This window comes from Pelobates fuscus, chromosome 13, assembly GCF_036172605.1.
Source record: "Pelobates fuscus isolate aPelFus1 chromosome 13, aPelFus1.pri, whole genome shotgun sequence".
Lineage (NCBI taxonomy): Eukaryota > Metazoa > Chordata > Amphibia > Anura > Pelobatidae > Pelobates > Pelobates fuscus.
The window spans coordinates 110,565,569-110,592,508 of NC_086329.1; the positions used below are offsets into that span (position 1 = coordinate 110,565,569).

Consider the following 26,940-nt stretch of genomic DNA (forward strand, 5'->3'; position numbering starts at 1 on the left):
GAGTCTGCCTCTAGTCCTGGATAATTAGATTTCTTCTCCAATTATCTCCAGGGCAGAAGGGAGGAAGCCAGGATGCATTGTGGGGATGTTTTACTTTTACTGTTTGAGCCAGGGGGAATAAAAGATACTTTTAGTAACTTTTAAACCCCTGGTCGGATTCATGCCATTTTTTAATATGTTGTTCCCCTGAATGGATTGATTGTGGATATGTATTTTTATGTGAATGTGATGTATGGTTTTAAAGTTATGAAAGTTGTGTAAAAGTATATTTTACTCTGTATGCATAATGGGATTATGTGTCACACTAAGGGGAGGGGATGTGTGGGAGGTAACATCTATGTCATTGGTTCTTTTATGCCTCCCCCTGGGTGTGGCCTGTATGTGTGAGTTGGAAATAAAAGCCAGACTGGGTGTCCCAGTCTAGAGGTCTTGCTTAACCCTCAAAGCGATGTGTCGTCTCGGTCTTTGGGGGAATGGGATTGTATGCTGACTGCCAAGAGTGTAAGCCGATGTCTGCTTTTCTTGTTCAGCTGTTCCAGTGTTCGTGTGGTTCCAGTCGGGAGAATGGTGTTTGCAGTAGCTGCCTGTGCATCTGGAAAGGGGATTATCGCCTAAACTGGGTTTTATCCTCTTGTAAGTGAAACGGTCCGTTACAAGTCTCCTCTCAGAGGGCAAGGCATTGTAATCCATTTAGGCGGTTGATGCACTGCATCACCGAGATGTTGTCCTTTCTCAACTAGACACAGCAGTCCGAAAGATGATTTGCTAGACTGTGGATTGCAAACAAACCTGCAATCAATTCAGGACAATTAATATATAAGGTTATCTCCTCATCTGTGGAGAGATCACATAAAATGCACATGGAATTGTCTTTTTTTAAATTTAAGAACTTGACCACATGGGATGGGAAATGAGCCACGTTCTCACAATTTACAACAAAGCCCAGGTATTCAAACATTGATACAGAATCCATAGAGTTACTGAGATACATTATCACCCCTGGGCAGATACAAATGAATCCTTGATTCGCTAAGTCTTATAGAAGCTTTATCAGAGGCTTTTCCCAAGTTTGCTCCCCCATAACAGCTTTGATTAAAAACATGATCAGTTCACGTGAACCACCCAAGCCCAAGAAGCCTTCGAGAAGCTAGAAAGGCTGGTATCAAGCTCCTATCCTCATACATGGACATAGTCAATCGGATTGGGCTAGGGAATGAACACAGTGGATAGGATTTGGTGATGGGATGGACACAGTGAATAAGATAGGGCGAAGTGATGGACATAGTGAATAGGATTGAGAGAGGAAATGGACACAGTGGATAGGATTTGGTGAGATGATGGACACAGTGGATAGGTTTGTGAGAGTTGATTGATAAAGTGAATAGAATTGGGCGCGATGATGGACATAGTGAATAGGATTTGGCGAGATCATGGACACAGTGAATAGGATTGTGTGAGAAGAAAATAGGAGTGGGCTAGATGTTGGACACAGAGAATAGTATTGGGCTAGGCGATGGACACAGTGAATAGTATTGGATGAGACGATGGAAACAGTGAATCAATGGCCACAGTGAATAGGATTGGACAAGGTGATGGGCACAGTATAAAGGATTGGGTGAGGCAATGGACACAGTAAATAGGATTGGGTGAGATGATGGACACGGTGAATAGGATTGGACAAGGCAATGGACACAGTAAATAGGATTGGGCAAGGTAATGGACACAGTAAAAGGATTGGGCGAGATGATGGACACAGTGAATAGGATTGCAGAGATGATGGACACAGTGAAATGGATTGGACGAGATGATGGACAAAGTGAATCGGATTGGGCGAGATGATGGACAAAGTGAATCTGATTGGGTGAGATGATGGACACAGCAAATGGGATTGCATGAGGCAATGGCCACAGTAAATAGGATTGGGCGAGATGATGGACACAGTGAATAGGATTGGACGAGGTGATGGACACAGTGAATAGGATTGGGTGAGGCGATGGAGAAAGTAAATAGGATTGGGCGAAATGATGTACATAGTGAATCAGACTGAGTGAGATGTTGGAAATAGAGAATAGGATTGGGTGAGGTGATCGACACAGTGAATAGGATTGGTTATTATTGATCAACATCGGAGAGATTTGAAGTGGCAGAAGAACCAGTCATGTGAACTCGATAATCTAGAGTCTTTTAGTAGATTATGATGTTTAGGTGACACAGTTCACACACACAAATAAAGGTTTTGGTTTAACATTTTTACTACTTTATACACTGCTTATACTTAATGCTCTTTTGCCATATGTTGCTTTCACTCAGTTTGCATCAGAGAAATCAGACTTCTGGACATCAGCCCATATGACACAAAGGCATCTCCTTCAAATTAGAAGTCTACAATACTAGATCTGAGTAAAGTGAGTTTTTCTGGATTTGGGGATGTGAACTTTGGAAAATATCTGGGTTTCTCATTTATATGTTCTCTTCCTACATTTTATTTTTCATTTGCCCAGTTTTAAAGAACGCTCAGATTGTTACACTTGTTTTATTAGTGCTATCATGCCATAACTGGAGTTCATAGTTCGCCAGTTGGCCACCACTTTTGTCAGATAACACTTTATCTCTGGACCTTCAAATTAAAGTACCCAAAAAAATTCAAAAACGCCCAGGAACAAAATAGTTTTTATCTAAATAGATCACATTTTTCAGCGGTTTCAATGTAGATTTAGACTAATTGTCAAAAAGCAGAATGTTTATAAGACTCTTCATCTTTTTAAAAACTGACAATCTTTTACTCTTAAATATAGATATAGAACTGCGTGCATTAAATGGGCCTGTGTTTAGGGGAGTTATTTTCTGCCTTGCAGCCACTATGTATCAGTGAACGTGCTGTTCTTTTAAATTTACAGATGTTTCTCACAGGAAGGAAAGATGTAGAGAGCCCTCTCCTCTCCGTGACCTCTGTATAGAGTAAACCCACAGCTTTTCTACTTTCTGTTTCAATATCCTTAACTCTTCACCATTTCATCGACTAATCTCTTGGAATTTGTAGCGAAGATGCTGGTTTTGAAATCGGGTGATGTGGAGCAATTAATACTGATCGGGAATGGAGGTTTTGGACGGGTGTACAAAGGATGGAGCAAAACTCTGAGAATGGAGGTCGCTCTGAAAGTAATTCAAGGGTAAATTGTATATACACAGACATACGTAAACATACACACTTACACACAGAGACACTGATAGAAAATTATACAAGGATAAATCTTACACTCACACAGACATACGTAAACATACACACTTACACACAGAGACACTGATAGAAAATTATACAAGGATAAATCTTACACTCACACAGACATACGTAAACATACACACTTACACACAGAGACACTGATAGAAAATTATACAAGGATAAATCTTACACTCACACAGACATACGTAAACATACACTTACACACAGAGACACTGATAGAAAATTATACAAGGATAAATCTTACACTCACACAGACATACGTAAACATCAGTGTGTGAACACTCGCTCGCGGAGTTCAATAAAGTACAAATTACCATTTTAGAGATTTTACGGTGGATTGAAAGCAGATTATTAATTTCATTGGTTATATACATATGAAATTAGTATCATTTAATACCTTTTTACTGGATTAACACGATTTTGGAAACTTCTGGGAGAGTATCCTCCTTTGTAAACACTAGCTATGTCTATATATAGAAAGCGTGTTTCCATAACTATCCCAGAATTCCTAGCTTGACGTGCAAATGAGCCCAGACCGCCATGTCAGACTGCACCCTGCATTTCTGCAGATACATGATTTTCCGAGTTTCTGTGTGCAGGGAAGACGTTCCACAATCCAATGTGAGATATGCATTCAGTGCTGTAATACATCTATTTGCACTGTGGCGAGTTTTATTGTGTTTGGTCTCACCAAACTTTTTCTTGTGCTTATATATGTATATTTCAATATTTATATGTTTTCCATATCAATAATGCTCTTGAAGACTTTTCTAAACCTTCAGCGTATGCCCTCTGGGTCCCACGACAATGTCATTTTTCCTGGACAATTCTTTGTTCCATTACCTCCCAGACCATGTTGCGTTGTTCGGATATGGTGCTTATCATGTGTACACACATTGTCCCTAGCCGCCTGCATGCTCTAATCATCTCTGGACTGGAGGGATGTTGATTAAGATTGAATTGTGATGAATGGATGTAGATGGGCAGGAGTACAGGCTGCCCAGGACCGAGTGTGAGGGGCAGTTCTGCCCATTAAAGAGATAAGGCCACCCCTTGTAAGAATGGCCAGGTAGACTGACAGTCTGCCTGTGCACTGCTGAGGGGCTCCATGCATGACCCTAGTGCATGGACCCCTCCTGCATATTGAACTCTGCCAGCAGATTTCAAAAAGCAGGACAGGTCCCCCTGCCTAGATTTGCAGAACAGTGCCCTAAAAGGAATGACTGTCCTGGCAAATTCAGAACTGTTGCCACCTGTGACAGTCATCATCTGCCACATGAACTGAACTCAAGGCATTGTTCCCATTTAGCATTTTTTAGAACATGGATTACTCTGAGGGTTGCCAACCGACAGATCTCCCTGGATTTTACAGCTCTTTGTTCCCTTCGCCTGTTTGTTCGGTGGAATACATCCACCACTTATGTTGACTTTGCCCCATTCAAATACCGAATAATTTACCGAACGACAGACCACCCATATGCGGAGTGTGCGGCTTGTTGACCCCATTAACCGTTGCTAACATCTCTGTAACCACAAGCACCTCAACATTCTAAGCGGTCAGCTGGGTGGTCGTCGTTCGTAAGTGCGAACACGTGGCGGTGGTCATCTTGGGACATGAACACAGACAGCGATGTTTGGTTGTCAAGTGTATGGAACTAAAATCGGTTCGCTATTATTTATACGAACAAAGCGGCATTCAACATCTCTCGAACCACAGATACACTGTGAACATATGCACGAATTGTTATTCGTATAAATATTATGTATTCTATATTCCCGAAAGAGACTGACCGCACAGCCTGATTTCATGGAACTATTTTGGGCATGCGCCTCATGTGCGATCGGTCAAAACTATACCCCGGTGGTGTTTCGGCTGCGTTCGTGGGATCTGAGAGTTTTCGGGATATGTTGGGTGCTCAGACCCAGGGGATATAGAACTTGAAGGGATATCTCACTGTTAAATATATATTTTGGGATGTTTTTATTATGCTTCTCCTGGACATGAAGGGTAATGTAATTATGTGTGTGCTTATGTTGTTGTCCCCTCTCAGGTCCAGTGGGGAATGCCCCTGGAATGTGTCACCAGAAACCCCTTGCATGGGGACTTGCAAAAAGGCCAGCTGTATCTCCCATTAAAGCAGTTCTAGTTTTACCCTTGTAGCAGCTATTTCACTACGTTTTAGGATTATCGCTTCCAGGATTATTGCAGCTCTACTCACACTGGGGGGAAAAAGAATATCTCTGGCGGCGAAACCCCTCTTCCCATCGGGGTGTCCGCCACAACAACCAACACAACTTACATGTTAGAGTGGCATGAGGGCACCAGTGATGGACACAGCATGACTAGCACGTGCAATACAGTCCACCACCATTCACATTTCCCGATGCTCTGAGATTTTTAAACTTAGATTTCAAAATACAGGAAAAGTAATCCACACACAAAATACAAGTTATGTATCTGTCTGCCTTTTTCACTGAGCCCAATCCTAAATCAAAGCTCCCCAATATCGGTGGTCCTAATCTATTGTTAAAGATGGAAGATACTGTCCTAATCAGTAATTCTTACTCTGAGACTTGGCTCTTTATTGGCACTTTATCAACCAATCCATTACACTTCGACATATTTTATACTTCTCAGAGTATCAGTTAGACAGAGTATCCCACTGTAACGTGTATATACCCCTACACGCAGGATCCAGCAAAACAGAAGACAGCACAGAGGAGAGATACGTCTACCGGACCTTAGAGTGGCCGGACTCGACGTAAAGGAGAAGTACAGAGTCAGGAGCGATCCGAGGTCAAGGGCACAAAGAGACAGCGTAAACGAGAACTAGCCGGGGTCTGGTACACAGGAATCAGCAAGCCGGCAAACAGTACAGACAAGGATAAAGCGAAAACGAAGTCAGAATACAAAGCCAAGGTCAAGTACGGAGAAACACAACTGAATACAACAAGCACTAAAGGGAACTGTAGCAGAAACCACGATAGGGCAAGGAACTAAGGGAAAAGGGTAAGTATAAGTAGCCTTCAAACTAACGTGATTGGCTCCTGTCTCTTCCACTCCCCCAACAGGTAAGTGTATGGGGTGATTGGCGTGACAGGAGCCAATGGGAGCCTTTTTGCAATTTAGGCTCCCACTGTCTCTTTAAGAGCGCGCCCGAGATTCGCGGCGCGCTCTTAGCTGCAGGCGGGACACGTGACCGCTTCTCGCGGTCACTGCCCGCCTTCCTGTTTGAGCAGTCGGATGAGCCGCGCGCGGCTCGTGCAGCCGCAGGACCGCGCGCGGCTTGAAGAGAGGACCGCGGCCGGCCCCCGGATAAGGTAAGTACCGCTACAGTACCCCCCCCTGAGGACACGCCCTCCGGGCGGGCAGGACCAGGTCTGGCAGGAAAACGCGAATGGAAAGAACGTACAAGGCGGGGAGCATGAACAGCATCCGCAGAAATCCAACTGCGCTCCTCAGGCCCATAACCCTTCCAATGTACCAAGTACTGAAGCCGACCCCTGAGGAAACGAGAGTCAATAACAGCAGACACTTCGAACTCCTCATGACCCTCCACAGAGACAGGAGGGGGAGGGGGTGTACTCCGGGTATAGCGGTTGCGTACGTAAGGCTTCAACAACGAGGTGTGAAATACATTGGGTATACGCAGATTTTTAGGCAGACCCAAGGCATAAGAAACGGGATTAACCTTATGTATAATGCGATAAGGACCAATGAAGCGGGGAGCCAATTTCATAGAAGGCACCCGGAGGCGAATATTCCGTGTGGAAAGCAAAACCCTGTCCCCCACAACATAGGAAGGAGCCGCTCTGCGATGCTTGTCAGCCTGAGCCTTCTGGCGGGCAGCAGAGTCCACCAAAGAACGCTGAACCTGCTCCCAAGTATTACGCAAACCAGCCAAATGCTCATCCAGAACTGGCATGCCCTGTGAGGAGAATGCAGCCGGAAGAACAACGGGATGCTGGCCATAGACAACGTAAAAAGGGCTTTTGCCGGAAGAATCATGAGTGGCGTTATTCCGAGCAAATTCAGCCCAAGGAAGCAGGTCAGACCAATTGTCCTGATGGTGAGACACAAAACAACGGAGGTACTGCTCCAGAGACTGGTTGGCACGTTCAGCAGCTCCATTAGACTGGGGATGGTAAGCGGAAGAAAATGAGAGGGAAATACCCATCTCCGAACAAAAGGCTTTCCAGAACCTGGAAATAAATTGGCTACCCCTATCGGATACAATAGATAAGGGAATACCATGTAATCGAAACACTTCTTTAGCGAAGATAAGAGCCAGTTCCTTGGAAGTGGGCAACTTGCGAAGAGACACAAAGTGAGCCATTTTGGAAAACCGATCTACTATCATTAGGATGACTGTGTTACCATTCGAAGGGGGTAATTCAACAATAAAATCCATTGATAGATTAGACCAAGGTCTCTCGGGAACGGGTAACGGATGCAACAGCCCACAAGGAACTCTACGAGAGGTTTTCATACATGCACAAGTAGAACAAGCACTTATATAGTCAGTAACATCCTTACGTAAGGTATCCCACCAGAAATACCGAGAAACGGCTGACACTGTTTTGGAAATACCAGGATGTCCAGCAGTCTTAGTATCGTGATACAGTGACAGAATATCCCGTCTCTCGGGAACGTCAACGAACAATTTATCATTAGGCCTCTCGCCAGGTGCCATGCTCTGTTTCGCTTGTATGGCCTGCAAGAGGGACGAGGAAATAGACAATATAGTAGTTGCTATTATCCTGTCTGGGGGAATGACAGGAGTGACATCAATCTCCTGTTTGTCAATAGTCTCGAATTGTCTGGACAGAGCGTCCGCTTTAGTGTTCCGGTCGCCTGGCCTATAGGTTATTATATAATTAAAATGAGACAAGAACAGTGACCACCTAGCCTGCCTGGAAGACAATCTTTTAGCTTCGCTAAGGTAGGACAGGTTCTTATGATCCGTAAATATGAGGATGGGATCCTTAGTGCCTTCTAACAAATGTCTCCATTCTTTAAGTGCTAAAATGATAGCAAGGAGTTCGCGATTACCCACATCATAATTCCTTTCTGCTTTGGACATTTGTTTAGAAAAGAAGCCACAAGGATGCAATGGCTTGTCAGGAGACTCTCTTTGGGATAAGACAGCACCTACCCCTATATCGGAAGCATCAACCTCAAGTATATATGGCAATGAGGGGACAGGATGCTGTAAAATAGGGGCAGAGGCGAACGTAGTCTTAAGAAAGTCAAAAGCCTGAAGTGCCTCAGTAGACCAGACACGTGTATTGCCATCCTTTTTAGTCATACGAGTAATAGGCGCTACTATAGACGAAAAACCTTTGATAAAACGTCTATAATAATTAGAGAAACCCAGAAAACGCTGGATGGCTTTCAGACCTTGTGGCAGAGGCCATTCTATGACCGCAGCGAGCTTCTGGGGATCCATCCGAAAACCCTCAGCGGAAATCAAATACCCTAAAAACTGGACCTCGGATTGGTCGAATAGACATTTTTCTAATTTGCAATAAAGACCATTAGCAAGAAGGGTCTTCAGAACTGTCGTAACATGTCTGTGATGAGTGTGAATGTCTGTAGAATATATTAAAATGTCATCCAAGTACACAATAACAAATGAGTGAATAAAGTCCCTTAAGACATCATTAATAAATTCTTGGAACACTGCTGGGGCATTGCAAAGCCCAAATGGCATGACGGTATACTCATAATGACCTGACCGAGTGTTAAAGGCTGTTTTCCATTCGTGGTCCTTTTTTATACGTATCAAATTGTATGCTCCTCTAAGATCTAATTTGGTGAATACCGTAGCATGTTTGAGCCTGTCAAACAATTCTGTTATTAACGGTATAGGGTAAGCATTTTTGATGGTGATTTTATTAAGACCTCTATAATCAATGCAAGGTCTTAAATCACCTTCTTTCTTCGATACAAAGAAGAACCCCGCTCCAGCCGGAGAAGAGGATCTCCTAATAAATCCCTTTTCTAATGATTCTTTAATGTACTCCTCCATGACACGGTTTTCTTGAACCGATAGGGGGTACACCCTGCCCTTGGGAGGTATCGTACCAGGCAACAAATCAATAGCACAATCGTAGGGTCTGTGAGGCGGTAATTTGTCAGCCTCTCTTTTATCAAAGACAGTCTTTAAAGTTAAATACTGAGAGGGTATAGCCGTAGATAAAGGAGGAACAGTAGGAACGTTAATAGAATTCACAGGCGTGACTTCAATAGTACATGACTCATGGCAGGCTTCACTCCATGATTTTATCTGCCCTGTCTCCCAGTCAAAAATGGGATTGTGGGCACGTAACCATGGATACCCTAATACCAACTGTGAAGAGGGAGAGGTGATGACCTGGAACCGAATGGTTTCATAGTGTAGAACCCCTGTGTACATGTGTAGCGGTGCAGTCTCGTGAGTAACAACTGGAGATATCAATGGTCTACCATCTATGGCCTCAACGGCCAAGGGTATCTCCTTCTCCCTGATGGGAATATTGTTTTTCTTTACAAAACCAGAGTCTATAAAATTCTCAGCTGCCCCAGAGTCAACCAGGGCGTATATGTTTTCAACTATACAACTCTCTCCCATATGTAAAGAAACAGGGAGAAGCAGTCGGTTAGGAGGCAATGTAGGAGACTTAGAAATCACACCCAAGGCCAGTCCCCTATAAGGTCTTAGGTGCGAGAGTTTTCCGGGAGCAGAGGACACTCCTTTACCATATGTTCTCTCCTACCACAATATAGGCAGAGTCCCTCTCTTCTCCTATGTAATTTTTCATTATCAGAGAGTTTGGCAACCCCTAATTGCATTGGCTCCTCTTCAGATACTTTTACACTCTCCGGTGGATTAACTCTGGGGTGAATAGGCGTAACAAAACGTCTATTCCTGTTCTTGGTATAGAGCCTGTCCCGAATCCTATTATCTATATCGATGAGGTAGTCAATAAGGTCCTCTAAGGCAACAGGAAGTTCCTTAGCCGCTACCTCATCCAATATAGAATCTGATAAGCCTTCCATGAAGGCAGTAGTTAACCCATTATTGGTCCAATCGACCTGTGAGGCAAGGGTACGAAACTGTATAGCGTAATCAGCCACAGACCTAGAACCCTGTTTAACCCTCATTAATGCTCTAGCGGCATTCTTAGACCTTTTCATAGTGTCAAAAGTTCTGCGAAAAGCTGTTAGGAAACTGTGAAAGTTATGCACCATAGGTCCATTAGCCTCCCAAATAGGGTTTGCCCATTCAAGTGCTTTGTCGGTAAGTTGGTGCATAAAGAACCCAACTTTGGACCTCTCTGTGGGAAATGAACGTGGATACATTTCAAAATGAAACTCTATTTGGTTAATGAACCCTCTGCATGTCTTAGAATCCCCTCCATACCTAGGAGGAGGCGTTAAATGTGCTGTAGCATTAGGCATAGTCGATACTTCAGGAAGCAGGGGTGCAGGAGGGTTAGGTGCGGTTGCTGGAATGGTTCTAGCTAAGAGCGTCTGGAGAGCCTGAGCTATTTGATCCATACGGTGATCCTGCTCTACAAATCTAGCCTCATGGGTCGCCATCTGTTGAGCTAAATCTGCGGGGTCCATGGCCCTATCGTAATGTAACGTGTATATACCCCTACACGCAGGATCCAGCAAAACAGAAGACAGCACAGAGGAGAGATACGTCTACCGGACCTTAGAGTGGCCGGACTCGACGTAAAGGAGAAGTACAGAGTCAGGAGCGATCCGAGGTCAAGGGCACAAAGAGACAGCGTAAACGAGAACTAGCCGGGGTCTGGTACACAGGAATCAGCAAGCCGGCAAACAGTACAGACAAGGATAAAGCGAAAACGAAGTCAGAATACAAAGCCAAGGTCAAGTACGGAGAAACACAACTGAATACAACAAGCACTAAAGGGAACTGTAGCAGAAACCACGATAGGGCAAGGAACTAAGGGAAAAGGGTAAGTATAAGTAGCCTTCAAACTAACGTGATTGGCTCCTGTCTCTTCCACTCCCCCAACAGGTAAGTGTATGGGGTGATTGGCGTGACAGGAGCCAATGGGAGCCTTTTTGCAATTTAGGCTCCCACTGTCTCTTTAAGAGCGCGCCCGAGATTCGCGGCGCGCTCTTAGCTGCAGGCGGGACACGTGACCGCTTCTCGCGGTCACTGCCCGCCTTCCTGTTTGAGCAGTCGGATGAGCCGCGCGCGGCTCGTGCAGCCGCAGGACCGCGCGCGGCTTGAAGAGAGGACCGCGGCCGGCCCCCGGATAAGGTAAGTACCGCTACACCCACAAATGATATGCTTCGGACTATCAATTATATGGAGAACCCCTCAAATGAAACACTTTGAGATATCAGTTTGATGGAGAACCCCACCAATGATACACCTCGGAGTATCAGTTAGATGGAGTAACTTTGAATGATTTCAAGTTTGTGAATTTTTTGTACAGCTTTATGTTTGTTTATTCAGCACTAGGATATCAAAGATTCCATTTTATATGGTATGCAGGGCTAAATAACTTGAGGTTTAATGAGGCCGAGAGACAGGATATATGAATCAGCCGTATTCTGATTTTAGTATTTATCAAACCGTTCTGAAAGTGAAAGCACATCTGCATTTTGCTGCATGTGGGAACTTGTCAGTGTTTTAGAAGTTTTTATTTTCTGGTTTATGGCAGATTCAGGAGAATTAGAGGCCACGATCATTTTTTGCTACAGACAGGTGGTACTGCAGCACCTCTGGCTAGAGTTCACTTTGACGAGATCCGGTATGGAGATGAGTAGGAGCTTTGGCATGGTAGCCATGGCAATGTTCTGAGCTTGCAAGAGGAACATTCAAGGTGAAGCTGTGTCCTGCTCTCCCCTTTCCTTTTCTCTCTTGCAGTGTAGTGACAGTGGGCTGGTGAGGGAGATCTTTTATTTCCCCATTCACCCATGATGACACACAGCAGGGCCGGTGCTTGGATAGTGCCAGTCCTGCATCTCTCCTGTCAGCCTCGGCACATGGTCATCATGGCCCACCAGGCATTTGCCCAGTTAGTCCGATGGCCGGGCCGGGCCTGAAAAGCGATAGAAATCACCTGATAAATTATGTTTTATTCTTGGTCTTTGCTTGTAAGAATTGAGTTCATGATAAATCTACTATTTCTTGGCTGTATAACCAATCCCAGATCTAAAGAATGTTTGAACTATGGATGTAATTGATACAGGGAATAGTAGAGATGGAGGACTTATCACATTAGAGGTGTGTAAATCCATAGATAAACAGGTAGATACATTTATGGATGGATAAATTGAGCAATCCTGTCCAATGTCCTTGTTGTCTGCAGCTGTTATACACACAGACATGTGATGGTCATGGAGCAAAGCCACAGGTCAAAGGTGAAGGTGGAAATTGGGTCTTGGTATATAACACTGGAATGATCCCAGAAGTCTTGCTCAATTTTCTAATTAATTAATTTTTCTTAAGCAAAATCAGCACGATTATAGAAGCTAGGATGTCTGTTACAGATTAACAACAAAAAAATGTTTTATTCAAATCAATCCCAAATTTGGATGTGCCTTCAAAGTTCTTCACCCATGAATGGACTAACATTCTGCTTTGCTTTCCTGAATTAAATGGGAAAGTTGACATAGTGTTTGCAAATTAAACCATTGTGGTGGCCTGGCCATAACATCCAATAATAAGACCGTACTTCAACGTGAGGTGAATTAAAAGAAGCCATTAGACACAGTAAATATCTGACTATAATCTAATGATTTGGGTTTTTCAGCTCCAGTATTCAGGATCTGACAAAAAAAGTGGAAAAGGAAAGAGACATAATGGTGAAAGCGTGTAATACCTATGTCTTGCTCGTCCTTGGGGTATACGATAAAGGAGAAGGAGACCTCGAGAAGCCTTGTCTAGTTATGGAGTATATGCCACACGGTTCCCTCCACACTTTGTTCACCAGATCCTTAGAAGTTCCCTGGGCCTTAAAGTTTCAAATTCTCTACCAAGTGGTCCTGGGAATGAATTATCTCCACAGCCTTGATCCTCCAATAATTCACAGAGACCTAAAACCTGGCAACGTTCTACTGAATAGGCACTTAGACGTCAAGGTAAGTACATTTTCATTTCTACTATGTTGTCAAACAACATTTAACTGAGATGGAAAGAATGGTTTGTGACAGAGATTTTTGAGGACAGGAAGAGTAGGATAGAAATTGTATAATGTGTCTGGAAATTAGTGTATGTTTGCTCCCAAATCTTCCAAATCTGATTAAAATTGATATGGATCAGATCTAAAACATGACGAAGGCTAAGTGGACAGAATCCAGTGAGAATGTTGACTTGTCTCGATTAATTCTTTACTTACAGTCTTGTCACTTAGCTCATTTTTTCATCTCCTTCTGTCCATTCTTAAGCTCTATTGTTTCTGAAAGAATGGACTGTAGTGGACTGAATGACAAAGAGACAAAAAAAACTGCTGGTATTGAGCACTTACCAAGATGTTGAATTTTCACCTACTCCTTTTTTAGATCACAGATTTTGGATTGTCCAAGATTTTGGGAATGAATTCATCAGGACAAAATTATTGTACAGGTACTCTGGCATATATGCCCCCCGAAGCTTTTAATGACCTTAACAACAAGCCCACCAAAGCCTACGATATATTCAGGTATGGCAGACCACAGATAAACATACTGTTTCAGTTTTTAGATAGTCCATATATTTTCTTAATATATACAATAATATTTGAGAAGCAACTGGTTTATAGTTCAGTCTAATAATGGCACAGGGTTTCCAAGTCTATTTATAAACGATAACACCAATATGGAAACACTTCACTAAAGAAAGACATCGATATGAATTATACGTAATGTTACTTTTCATTCACTTTTAAATGGGAACTTCTGTGTGATAATTCATGAAGTCTGCGTTAGCCAAATATCTAAATATGTTAATACAGGAATAGTTATCAGTGTTCTGTTTTAGAAGGTGGCCCAGGAGAGTAAACGTGGGGCAGACACTATGGAAACCAGCAGGAACGTTCAACTTTAACATTTTAGAGCAGACAATGCCACTGTCTCCATTTTTTCTTTACCAATACATTGTGTACCCTGGGTGTGCCAAGACTGAGCTGGATTGTGAAGACATAGGATCACAGGACAAAGATTTCCACACGTTTTAGGGGATTTTCAATGTTTTATCTAATGAAATATATCCCAGATTATATAAAGGATGTGGGAGTCAAATAAAAGTAAAACCATCTCACTCTCAGACAAAGCCATATGGAATTTGATGTTTAGCAATTATAAAGGTTAAAATATAATATATTTCTGTATACTTCTTGCATTGAACAGTGATTGAAATCTCCCATATAGAGAATCCATCATCACATAGTGTTTATCTTACAGCTTTGGAATCTTAACCTGGTCTGTTTTATCAGGAGAAGAACCTTACCAAGGTAGGTCAATTCAAATTTTCTTAACGGTTTTAGGTGCACCCCAGGCTCCCACACACGTTTGATGCACTGAGCATCCTCAAGCAAAAGATCTATGAGGGTGGGAGGCAGTTTACATCCAAACAGCAGCTCTGGGAGGCTATTCTGACATCTTGCAAACAAATTCAAGCAGAAACTGTCCAAAACCTCACAAGTTCAATAGATGCAAGACTTGTGAAGCTGCTATCAAATAAGGGGTCCTATGTTAAAATGTAACGTGACCTGTTAAAATGTTTAAAAAGTTAAAATGTTGTTATAAGTTTAATTGAAATAGCTTTTGATTTCAGTAAATATGCTGCAAACACAACAAATGACAATTTTCAGTTCTTTACAACCTATTAAGTGTTTTGAAACTTACTGTGCGTAATAATTTGGAACAGTGCATTGTAAGTTTTTTATGTTTAAAAAAAAATACTGTTATCATTAGGAGGTTTGTTCGATAAAATTTGAATTGTACTCTTAATTGTTGATAACATGAGAATTATGCTGACTGTTATTTACATCAATTATTTAGGTAAATGAGAAAATATCATTTGTATAATAATTTGGAACAGGGTGTATTATTAAAGGGACACTCCAGGGCTCCCACAAATGTATGCACTGTGTAGGTTAAGTTACAGTTATACTGGGTGGGTTTATATTATTAAAGGGACACTCCAGGCTCCCACACACGTTAGATGCACTGTGTAGGTTAGGTTACAGTTATACTGGGTGGGTTTATATTATTAAAGGGACACTCCAGGCTCCCACACACGTTAGGTGCAATGTGTAGGTTAGGTTACAGTTAATTATACTGGGTGGGTTTATGTTATTAAAGGGATACTCCAGTCTCCCACACACGTTAGGTGCACTGTGTAGGTTAGATTACAGTTAGTTATACTGGGTGGGTTTATATTATTAAAGGGACACTCCAGGCTCCCACACACGTTAGATGCACTGTGTAGGTTAGGTTACAGTTAGTTATACTGGGTGGGTTTATATTATTAAAGGGACACTCCAGGCTCCCACACACGTTAGATGCACTGTGTAGGTTAGGTTACAGTTATACTGGGTGGGTTTATATTATTAAAGGGACACTCCAGGCTCCCACACACGTTAGATGCACTGTGTAGGTTAGGTTACAGTTATACTGGGTGGGTTTATATTATTAAAGGGACACTCCAGGCTCCCACACACGTTAGATGCACTGTGTAGGTTAGGTTACAATTAGTTATACTGGGTGGGTTTATATTATTAATGGGACATTCCAGGCTCCCACACACGTTAGGCGCACTGTGTAGGTTAGGTTACAGTTAGTTATACTGGGTGGGTTTATATTATTAAAGGGACACTCCAGGCTCCCACACACGTTAGATGCACTGTGTAGGTTAGGTTACAGTTAGTTATACTGGGTGGGTTTATATTATTAAAGGGACACTCCAGGCTCCCAAGCACGTTAGATGCACTGTGTAGGTTAGGTTACAGTTATACTGGGTGGGTTTATATTATTAAAGGGACACTCCAGGCTCCCACACACGTTAGGCGCACTGTGTAGGTTAGGTTACAGTTAGTTATACTGGGTGGGTTTATATTATTAAAGGGACACTCCAGGCTCCCACACACGTTAGATGCACTGTGTAGGTTAGGTTACCGTTAGTTATACTGGGTGGGTTTATATTATTAAAGGGACACTCCTGGCTCCCACACACGTTAGATGCACTGTGTAGGTTAGGTTACAGTTAGTTATACTGGGTGGGTTTATATTATTAATGGGACACTCCAGGCTCCCACACACGTTAGGTGCACTGTGTGGGTTAGGTTACAGTTAGTTATACTGGGTGGGTTTATATTATTAAAGGGACACTCCAGGCTCCCACACACGTTAGATGCACTGTGTAGGTTAGGTTACAGTTAGTTATACTGGGTGGGTTTATATTATTAAAGGGACACTCCAGGCTCCCACACACGTTAGATGCACTGTGTAGGTTAGGTTACAGTTAGTTATACTGGGTGGGTTTATATTATTAAAGGGACACTCCAGGCTCCCACACACGTTAGGTACACTGTGTAGGTTAGGTTACAGTTTGTTATAGTGGGTGGGTTTATTTTATTTAAGGGACACTCCAGGCTCCCACACACGTTAGATGCACTGTGTAGGTTAGGTTACAGTTAGTTATACTGGGTGGGTTTATATTATTAAAGGGACACTCCAGGCTCCCACACACGTTAGATACACTGTGTAAGTTAGGTTACTGTTGGTTATACTGGGTGGGTTTATATTATAAAGGGACACTCCAGGCTCCCACACACATTAGATGTTATGTGTAGGTTAGGTTACAGTTAGTTATACTGGGTGGGAAGCCTGCAAACAGTTTGCTGAAGACATGCAGACTAAGGACATGGATTACAGGAACCATGTCCCGTGGTCCAATGAGACCAAGATAAACTTATTTGGTTCAGATGTTCTCAAGCGTGTGTCGCAGCAACCAGGTAAGGAGTACAAAGACAAGTGTCGTGCCTACAGTCAAGCATGGTGGTGGGAGTGTCATGGTCTGGGCCTGCATGAGTGCTGCCGGCACTGGGGAGCTACAGTTCATTGAGGGAGCCATGAATGCCAACATGTACTGTGACTTAGGCAGAGCACGATCCCCTCCCTTCGGAGACTGGGCTTCAGGGCAGTATTCCAACATGATAACGACCCCAAACACACCTCCAAGATGATCACTGCCTTGACTGGCCAAGCATGTCTCCAGACCTAAATCCTATTGAGCATCTATGGGGCATCCTCAAACAGAAGGTGGGGGAGCACAAGGTCTCTAACATCCACCAGCTCCGTGATGTCGTCATGGAGGAGTGGAAGAGGACTCTGGTGGCAACCTGTGAAGTTCTGGTGAACTCCAAGTCCATTAGGGTTAAGGCAGTGCTGGAAAATAATGGTGGCCATACAAAATATTGCCACTTTGGACCCAATTTGGACATTTCCACTTAGGGGTGTTCTCACTTTTGTTGCCAATAGTTTAGACATTAATGGCTGTGTGTTGAGTTATTTTGAGGGGACAGCACATTTACACTGTTATACAGGCTGTACACTTACTACTTTACATTGTAGCAGAGTGTCATTTCTTCAGTGTTGGCACATAAAAAGATATAATAAAATATTTACAAAAATGTGAGGGGTGTACTCACTTTTGCGAGATACTGTAGATATATATTATACTATGTTGTCAGTGAGTCCGCTACCAAGCTAACATAAGCTTAGTTGACTGTTAGCAGTGCAAGTTAAGCAAAGAAATCCACGGACAATAGCAGGCCTGAACTGGTACACATTTGGTGTGGCAGACCACACCAAAGGCGTACCAGGGAAAGTGAGAAGAATAAATAGACACGATAGTCACCAAAACAACTATAGTTTAATGAAGCAGTTATGTTGTTTAGTTCATGTCGTCCCTGCCGTCTCACTGCTCAATTCTCTGAAATTTAAGAGTTAAATTACTTTGTTTATACAGCCCTAGTCACACCTTCCTGCATGTGACTCACGCAGCCTTCCTAAACACTTCCTGTAAAGAGTCATCTAATGTTTACAGTTCCTTTATTGCAAATTCTTATCTTCTGCTGTTAATAGCTTGCATGACCCTACAGGAGCCTCCTGTATGTAATTAAAGTTCAATTTACAAAGCAGGAGAAAAATACATTTAAAGTAAGTTAACATCTGTTTGAATATGAAACCATTTTTTTTCAAGCAGGCTGTGTGAGTAACAGCCAGGGGAGGTGTAGCTAGGGCTGCATAAACAGACCAAAAGTTATTTAACTCCTGAATGGCAGAGAGTTGAGCAGTGAGATTGCAGGGACATGTTCTATAGACCAAAAGTTCTTCAATGAGTTAAAGTTGTCTTGGTGACTATAGTGTCCCTTTAAGTTAGTTATTTATCTGCAGACGATGCAGAACTTATCTTTTTACAGTAAATGCAGAGACTTCAAAAGTGAATTGAATTTTTATTAATTTTAATTTATTGGTTTGGATATGTTTAATGCATTCTTTATTTAATGTATTTAGAAATTGAACCGTTCATACCTCTCTTTGATCGTCTCTTGATTCGTCAGGGCATGGATCTAGCAACATTTAATGCCTTATATTTATGGGTGATGACAGGTTTCAGCTACTCTGTGCTCAATGCTCCCATAATCCCTTGGTATGTGATACAACACACAGAGCATGATGCAATAAATTGGTATGATGTCACCATTACATGTGCTCACACTAAATGTAACCTAGTGCAGGGCAAAGAATGTACGAATCCATTTTCCTTTCCGTAGAATTTTATGGGTGGAAATGTTATCAGTTGATTGGTGTTTGTAAAGAGAATGCATCTGCATTGGATAGCTTTACATCCAATAAACGTGTTTCCAGGAGATTTCTCCTCTACGGGATGAAGTTACCTCTCTGTGATGTTATAATTAGCGCTGTAACACATTTTATGTTCAATTCACATAGGTGCTCCCCAAGATATGATCCCTGTCATGGTTCCCGAAAAAAATCAGAGGCCTGACGAGAGTATCCTGGACAAGTGGGACGATGTACGAATGTTGCCTGAAGCACGCAAGCTGATGAGAAGGTGCTGGGATGGAAATGCAGAGAGAAGACCCACTTTCCAGGGTGAGCGAGCTCTCAGAATAATGTCATTATACGATACAAGTTTTACCTATGCATTGAACAACGCAAATTGCCAGAATAATATTGTAGAAAACAATTCTTATATTTCTCATTTCCTGTTGCCCTGTCTGCCTGTAATGCAATAAAGGACACCTAATGTTTCAGCTTGCTATAGTACTTTAGGCATTAACAGAATGTCCCCTCTGTCGTACTTTATAAAATAGTGTGGATTACATGAGAAATTGGCACTTTTCTAAAGTTGCAATCACATGGCCGAGGGTGCTCTGCTCCTGATCACTCTTTGCCCCAACACAAAGTGCCAAGCAATGCTTCATACAGAGAAACGTTGGATTCAATGCATCTTTATTAGGGGCATTGGATGTGCAGTGCCTACCACGCATGCACCATGCGTCCCAATTCTTCTAACAAGCCCTGGATTGACTGGGAGCTCAGTACTGGTTCTGAGGAACCCTGTCGTCGCTGGATTGCAGAAAAGTTAACCCTTTTTTAGAGCATGGTGGTGGAGGGTCCCAAATCTAAATGGACTGTTGAAATTGCCAGTATTAAAAATACTAAAATTACAGCACATAATATAGAAAAAGGGAAATAATAGCCACTTTAAGAAACACTTCAAGGCTAAAACCACTACACTGCACAACTTACTATGAATGGTTACTTGGAATCCAATGGGCCCCTCGCCACCTACATTGTATCTCCGGCCAGCTCTCCTGAGCACCGCCATGTACCGCCAAACCTAGCTCACACAGAGAGCTTCTGGTTCTCTGGCTGATGTGGTGGAGGTGGGGAACGGGACAAGGTGGACCTCAGGTAAGAAGTTACAATGTTATAAATCCGTTTGCCTACATTAGGAGGATGCCAGATCACTTCTGGCACCATTACCACTACAGTTCACTGCAGTGGTTATAATACCTGGAGTATTCCTTTAAAAATTAACAGATGCAGTACACAAAGAACTTGGCTAAGGGTTTGACGCACTCACTAAACATAATTATCCGATAATACCCACGCCAGCAGAGACCCAGCATTGCCTCATGTCTCCAAGCTAGGTCTCGTGGCAGGCATAGTCTGACTTGTGCTCGAGATCGGTCCTATAAGATGCTATTGTAGTATTTTAAATCAATTTAAAATATTAAAGTAATAAAACATGTTATATAGATAATTAAACCTCTTCTGATGGTAATATACATACAGATACATTGCTATTTCATCCTGAATAGGTCAGTCCACACCACGGTACTAGGTCTCCAGGCTATTCTGCTCTCTGCTATTTGTTATATAAAATCTGTACCAATTCCATGAACGACACGGTTACTGCCCAAACACCACTTGGCTGATTACAGGATCTGGTTTTCTGGGCTCTGAATATTTGCTTATCTACATATTGTGATTATTTGATAATAGTCTGATTGGTGCGAACACAGCATTTGTGACATATTTATATTAATTTATCATTAAACAGATTGTGATGAATATACCAGACGCTTTCTCATGGAGTACAACTCTGAACTAGAGGACGCAGTTCGACAAACTCTTGCATATCTTAAGAATTCCACGTCTTCTGTCCAGGTATGTGGTGCTGTGTCCCATCCAGAGGACGTTTCTAGAAAGGCAATTAGAAACCTGTCGAGATATGAGTAAATATATCTAAAAGGAAAAAAATTCAACTCTTATTGCAAATTGCTTCTATTTGGGCAATATCCAGAGACAGATATCACTGACATCTATGGCTTTTCATTGTGTAAAATGTATAGATTACCGTATATATAATGTGTGTGATCTGTATAGTTAGTTCTTAGCATTTCTCATAATACCTGGAGGTAGATAACCATGGATTATGAGCTCTCCATGACCCACTCATTCATCCTGGCCAAGACTAACCACACAAGCTGTAGCCAGAGTCTTTTGTTCCACAGGAACAATGTGGTTAATATGTATTTATAAAAATAAATTGTGTTGTCATATACTAGGGAGAAAAGCCTTTAATAAAGGAAATTGCGAGTTAACCTTTCTAAAAAAATGACAAAACAATGTCACACTGTGCGCGTTCTATATCATTTAAACATTCATATACTGTTTGAGGGTCACTGACTAGTCAGACACAATGACAAAATGTAGGAGAACGACAAAATGAAATCAGAGGAGATGTGGAAAAACTTTGACTGCTTCGTATTGGCCAAGTTTCAGCCATACAGAGTCCGGACTTGCTCAGATTTCATTAATGAAAAAAGACTTGTTAAATGAATCAGACAAACCAAATTGTCGATAAATGGGCCAATCAGTGCACTGCAAAATGGCGGAGGACACAGGAGCATTTCCCACTATTTCGGTTAATGTCCAAGTGAGAAACAAGTAACCAATTGAGGGGAAAAGAGGAGGAACAGTAACAATCTATATTTATTACATATCAAATTTATAAATATTTAAAATTTTCACTGCTCTTCCTTTTTTTCCTTCTTTTGGTCACATCTCACATGATCTGTGAGTAATATCAACATTTAGGGATTGTCCCCTGGCCGTCGATCAGCTTTTTTCCCATAAATCATTTCTTGTTTTGGCTCCCCGGGCAGAGCGCTAAATCTCAAATCAAATCGATCATGCGCGCTTATTGTGCAAGTAGTTTGTTTTGTGATCAGTCTATATGGTGGTTCGGAAATCGAGAATTTGGATAATTACCCAAATTCGGACAAATTGCCGTTTGGAATGATACTAATCTCCAAGTCTAGTTTAAATACATCTGGGATGGTGTCTTGAAATATCCCGAACGGCAGAAAAGGTTTCAAGTATGAGAAAACTGTGAACTTGGACTGTGAATGATTACAGGATAGACAGGCAGATACTTTTACAATATGTATTACATTTAAAGGAACACTATAGGGTTAGGAACACAAACATGTATTTCTGACCCCATAGTGTTAAAACCACCATCTAGCCCCCCTGGTCACCTCCTGCCTCCAGAAATATAGTAAAAACATACTTGCATTCAAGTCTACAGCTGCTGGCTCTGCCCCTGACCTGCCTGCTTGGCTGTCATCATAAGAAGTATTTCTCTGAGCCAATCACAATGCTTTCCCATTGGATTGGCTGAGGCTGTCAAGGAGATAGATCTTGGGCAGAGCCAGCACAAGCCAAACACAGCCCTGGCCATCAGCATATTAGTAAAGTTCAGTGTCTCCATGCAGAGGGTGGAGACACTGAATGTCAGTCACACTGTGCAGCACTGCCCCAGGAAGCGCCTCTAGCAGCCATCTGAGGAGTGGCCAGTGGAGGTAACCCTAGGCTGGAATGTAAGCAATGATTTTTCTCTGAAAAGACCGTATTTACTGCAAATAGCCTCAAGGGACTGATTATACTCACATGAACAAATACAATAATAAATACAATAAGCTGTAGTTGTTCTGGTGACTATAGTGTCCCTTTAATTTATGTGCCTAAACCCTCCTTTTTCCTGCAGAATGAGGATGAAGATGTAGATATGGCAAGTGGTGGCAGTCTTCCAAGTTTTTAACTGCAGACTCTGATGGTGATTAGTACAACTGATTGTAAATATTAAATCTGAAGAGTCCTCCGTAATGCAAATTAATGAACAGCGCACATGTAAAAATACAGTTTTACATTTTATAAGGCTAGTTAAAATCATCTATCTCAGCAAACAAATATAGAGATTCAGTTCAACCATAAGGCCATAATGTGTTAAAGGGACCCTCCACGGCCCAAATACAAAATAGATAAAAATCGCTGTTTATGCCCCAAATGAAAACTTGTATGCATTTAATTAGGCATTTTTTATTGGAGTTATATCTAAAAACAGCTTGCAAAAACTGCTGCCCTTGTAATCCCTCCCCTTCTAAGCCCGCCCAGACTTTCTGTGGCTGTCCAATCACAGCTTCCCAATGCAGCTCACTGAGAAGTCTGAGAAGAGGACACACTCTTCACGCATAAAGCTTTTCAGCGAGATAGAGTGCTTCAGGGTAAACAAGCAAGTACACCTTAAACAGAAAAATAGTAGACAATAGTGTAAAACCTTATTATATATTTTAAGGTGCAAATTCTTATATGGAACACTCACATGGTCCAGAGCTAATCCACCGAGCTCTGGTGTGTATAGCTTTTAGGTCCGTTTAGGCAACCTCTCCCCTCTCCTGTATTAGTTATTTTAATGGATCCCTTTATCCAGTGATGTATCTCAGAGTAAAAGGAAAAATTGGAAATAGTGTAATATTGCTTTAAGAGAGAAACTTATGAGTAGTAATAGTTGTGACGGACCACCTGGTACCCCGACTGGGTACCTCCGTCAATCGATGCTCCTAGTGCTCACCGAGGAATTCCAGCACTCCACCAGATACCATAAGCACTGCAGACCCCTCTTCCAGCGATGCAGCTGTGCCGGGGTCTCGCCCTCCTTCACCCACCCAGGATCCAGCATCCAGTGGGCAGACCTCTCCTACTCCCAGAGAGAGCAGCAGGAACAGCTCTTATAAGAGCTAGTGATTATAATTCCTGGGGAGTATAGTGATATAGCAATCCCCAGGATAGATACAGCCGTTTCCCCCACACATGAAATGAGACTCTATGTTGAGGGTAAGCAGGAACAGAATTTTAATGGAGGCACACTGGCCTTTTATGCAAGTTTCCCTACAAGGGCGACACCCAGGTGGACCTTGTTTATATTGCACTATATTTGTTGTTTTTATAAATATAATAAAGTAATACCTTTTTAATACCATTGCCTGAGTTCCTGCACTTATAAAAGAAGGCAGTGTGGTCCTCCATACAAAGCTACAATACTGAGCCAGGATTTAGGCTCCACGATAGTGAATATAACTTACTACGCATACGTTTCTCTCGTAAAGCAATATTACACTATTTACAAATTTTCCTTTCGCTATGAGATACATCACTGGATAAAGGGATCTATTAAAAGAACTAATATGGGAGAGGTCGCCCAAACTGACCTAGAAGCTATACACACCAGAGCTCGGTGGATTAGCTCTGGACCATGTGAGTCTGGACCATATACGATTTTGCACCTTAAAATATATAATAAGGTTTTACACTATTGTCTACCAGTTTTCTGTTTAAGGTATACTTGCTGGTACCACAAATTTTCACTCGTTGAAGTATTGCACTAAGCACGGATCTGTATACATGTTGCTTCACAGTTTTTTTTATTGATATTTTACTTTTTGTGTGTTTTGGAGGTTGGCACATTCAGTGTGGTAGAAGCTACTAATTGAAGAATATTTGATTAATTAATAAGAGGTTTTAACACACAACACTTTTTTGGAAAGTGCTTCAGGGGTCTACCACTACATTACAGTACCCGTATCAGAGGGTCCTACACTAATTTCAATGTGGGAGACAAATTAAATAGTGCTAGTGCTGGACAGACAGATACTGTTACAATATTAATTAAACTTAATTAATTGGCCAAAAAAAATTTGTCCTTTTTCCTGCAGAGCGACGATGACGATGTAGACATGGAAAGCGGTGCTAGTCTTCCAAGTTTTCAACTGCAGACACCGATGAGTACAAGCCGTGAACTGGAAGTTTTTCAATCTGACGAGTCCACTGACGAGTCCACTGGACTTGACAAACCGACCAGCTATGCAAGTACGTTTTGTACAATTTTACAAACCTTTTTACATGGTACCTCGGCTTACGAATTTAATGCGTTCTAAGGGACGTTTCTTATTGTGAAAAATTTGTAAACTGAAACGTGGTTTACCATAGGAATGCATTGAAAACCAATTAATCCATTCTGGAGGTCAGAAAAAAGTAAAAATGAGCTGGCATGGAAACCAACCCACAATGCAGAACACACAGTAAAAGGCATGCAAACGATGAAGCTCAGCCAGCACCCTACCTTTCCACCGCTTGAGAAATGCACCAAAAATGTTCCAAAAAGTCCCAAAACCACTGCAAAAAATGTCCAGAATGGCTCCAAAATTTCATGCAAAAGCCGCTCCAACACATCCACACTCGCCAAACAGTCATACTTTTCCTCTCTCATTAGTTCATGCATCTCTTTGACACCTTTAACTCTCTTCTTCGCCCTGCTGTGGCCACCACCCAAACTAACCTTACAGCCGATAGCTTTGCATGTTACTTTACTGAAAAGATTGAACAGCTAAGGAAAGAATTCTCCCCACATAGCCGTTCTCTTTCTCAACCACACGTAAATCATACCTTTCCTACCATTCAGACTTTTTCCCCGGCTACTGAACAAGGGGTGGCTGTGCTTCTTGTTTCCTCTCGCCCCACCACTTGCCCGCTCAATCCTGTCCCATATGACCTTATCAGAACTTCCTCCCCTTGTCCTGTGCCTTCCTAACACACATCTTCAACTACTCTCTCTCTTCTGGATTTGTCCCTGCTGACAATTTCCTCTCTAGTCGGTCCTCTCACACCTCACCCCTCTGTCAGTCCTTGCATTGGCTTCCTGTATCATATATGAGTAAATTCAAAATGCTAACTGTTACGGTACACCCTGGTATGAAAGGGTTTAATACCGCTGAGGATGTTCACCTTCCAAAGAGAGAAGCAGCTAACCATAGCTCCAATCAGCCGAACAGGAACCATACAAAATCCTTCATGTACCAAACAGCTGAACGAGTCAACCATACGAATATCAATCCCCCAAGTACGAGACCAAGCTCCGTAATGAGGGTTAAGCAGAGATCTGTTTAATCGGGGCTACAGGCCCGGTATTTATGCGGTGTTCCACCAGGTGGACACTTCCATAGGGGACCTGGTGGAAAACTGTGACAAATATAATGCAGTAGCCAATAGAAACACTTTGGCTATAAACACTCCCCTTCTACTGTACAGAACCCTTATCTCTATCCTGGAGATAATTGGGAAGTAATCCAATTATCTCCAAGGACAGAGGCAAAACTCCATTTTATGCTTGACAATAAAAATACATAAAAATATATAACTTGCAAATTACCGAATGCACTATACACATTTAACGTATCTCTAGATAGCTTAGATCTGAGCGCACATTATTACCGAATGGCGCTCAGATCATATACATACAGTTCAATCACCATGGAGCCAAAGTCTTTCACATAGTCTTTCGGTATACGAATGGGCTCCATGGCATAGCTATCTGGGGTAAGTCCATTTGTGTAGACTGTACCAAAGGGGCCGGCGTTCGTATGCGGGATGATCAGAAGACGGGAGGTTGGCGGCTTCAGCGGTGTTCGTGTGAAATAGTGTCCGTTTTTAGTTCCATGAAATAGTCTACGAACACCGCTGGGCATTCGTACGTCCAAGATGGCCGCTGCCTCGTGGTCGGCATACGAACGACGACAACCCAGCCGACATTCGACACTTATGAAGTGTCTGCGGTTAACCACAACGTTCTAATGAGGCCAAGAGGTTAACCATCATGCTGGGTGGACGGCCGTTCGGCAGTTTAATCGGGAAAAGGGTAAATATACGAAAGGGCTGTACGGACAGTCAATTAGACGAACAAACAGACGATACAAGGAGGAATAAAAGTATTTTAAAGACAGATGGATCTGTCACACTTACCCATACCTATAAA

At 42.3% G+C, this 26,940-nt stretch overlaps 1 protein-coding gene across 2 annotated transcripts in view; it reads left to right on the plus strand.

Moving 5' to 3' along the window:
- Positions 1-2,926: 2,926 nt before the first annotated feature.
- The window catches only part of LOC134582368 (receptor-interacting serine/threonine-protein kinase 3-like), a 29,833-nt gene continuing 5,819 nt past the window's right edge, over positions 2,927-26,940 (plus strand). Inside the window, exons 1-7 of one of the 2 annotated variants that reach the window (XM_063438944.1) lie at positions 2,927-3,170; positions 13,025-13,352; positions 13,773-13,912; positions 14,652-14,701; positions 19,209-19,370; positions 20,848-20,954; positions 24,845-24,998. In XM_063438944.1, coding sequence (XP_063295014.1) covers positions 3,046-3,170; positions 13,025-13,352; positions 13,773-13,912; positions 14,652-14,701; positions 19,209-19,370; positions 20,848-20,954; positions 24,845-24,998 — 1,066 coding nt within the window. In that variant the 5' untranslated portion in view covers positions 2,927-3,045. The remainder of the gene's footprint in view (positions 3,171-13,024; positions 13,353-13,772; positions 13,913-14,651; positions 14,702-19,208; positions 19,371-20,847; positions 20,955-24,844; positions 24,999-26,940) is intronic. The other variant, XM_063438945.1, reaches the window with a different exon arrangement.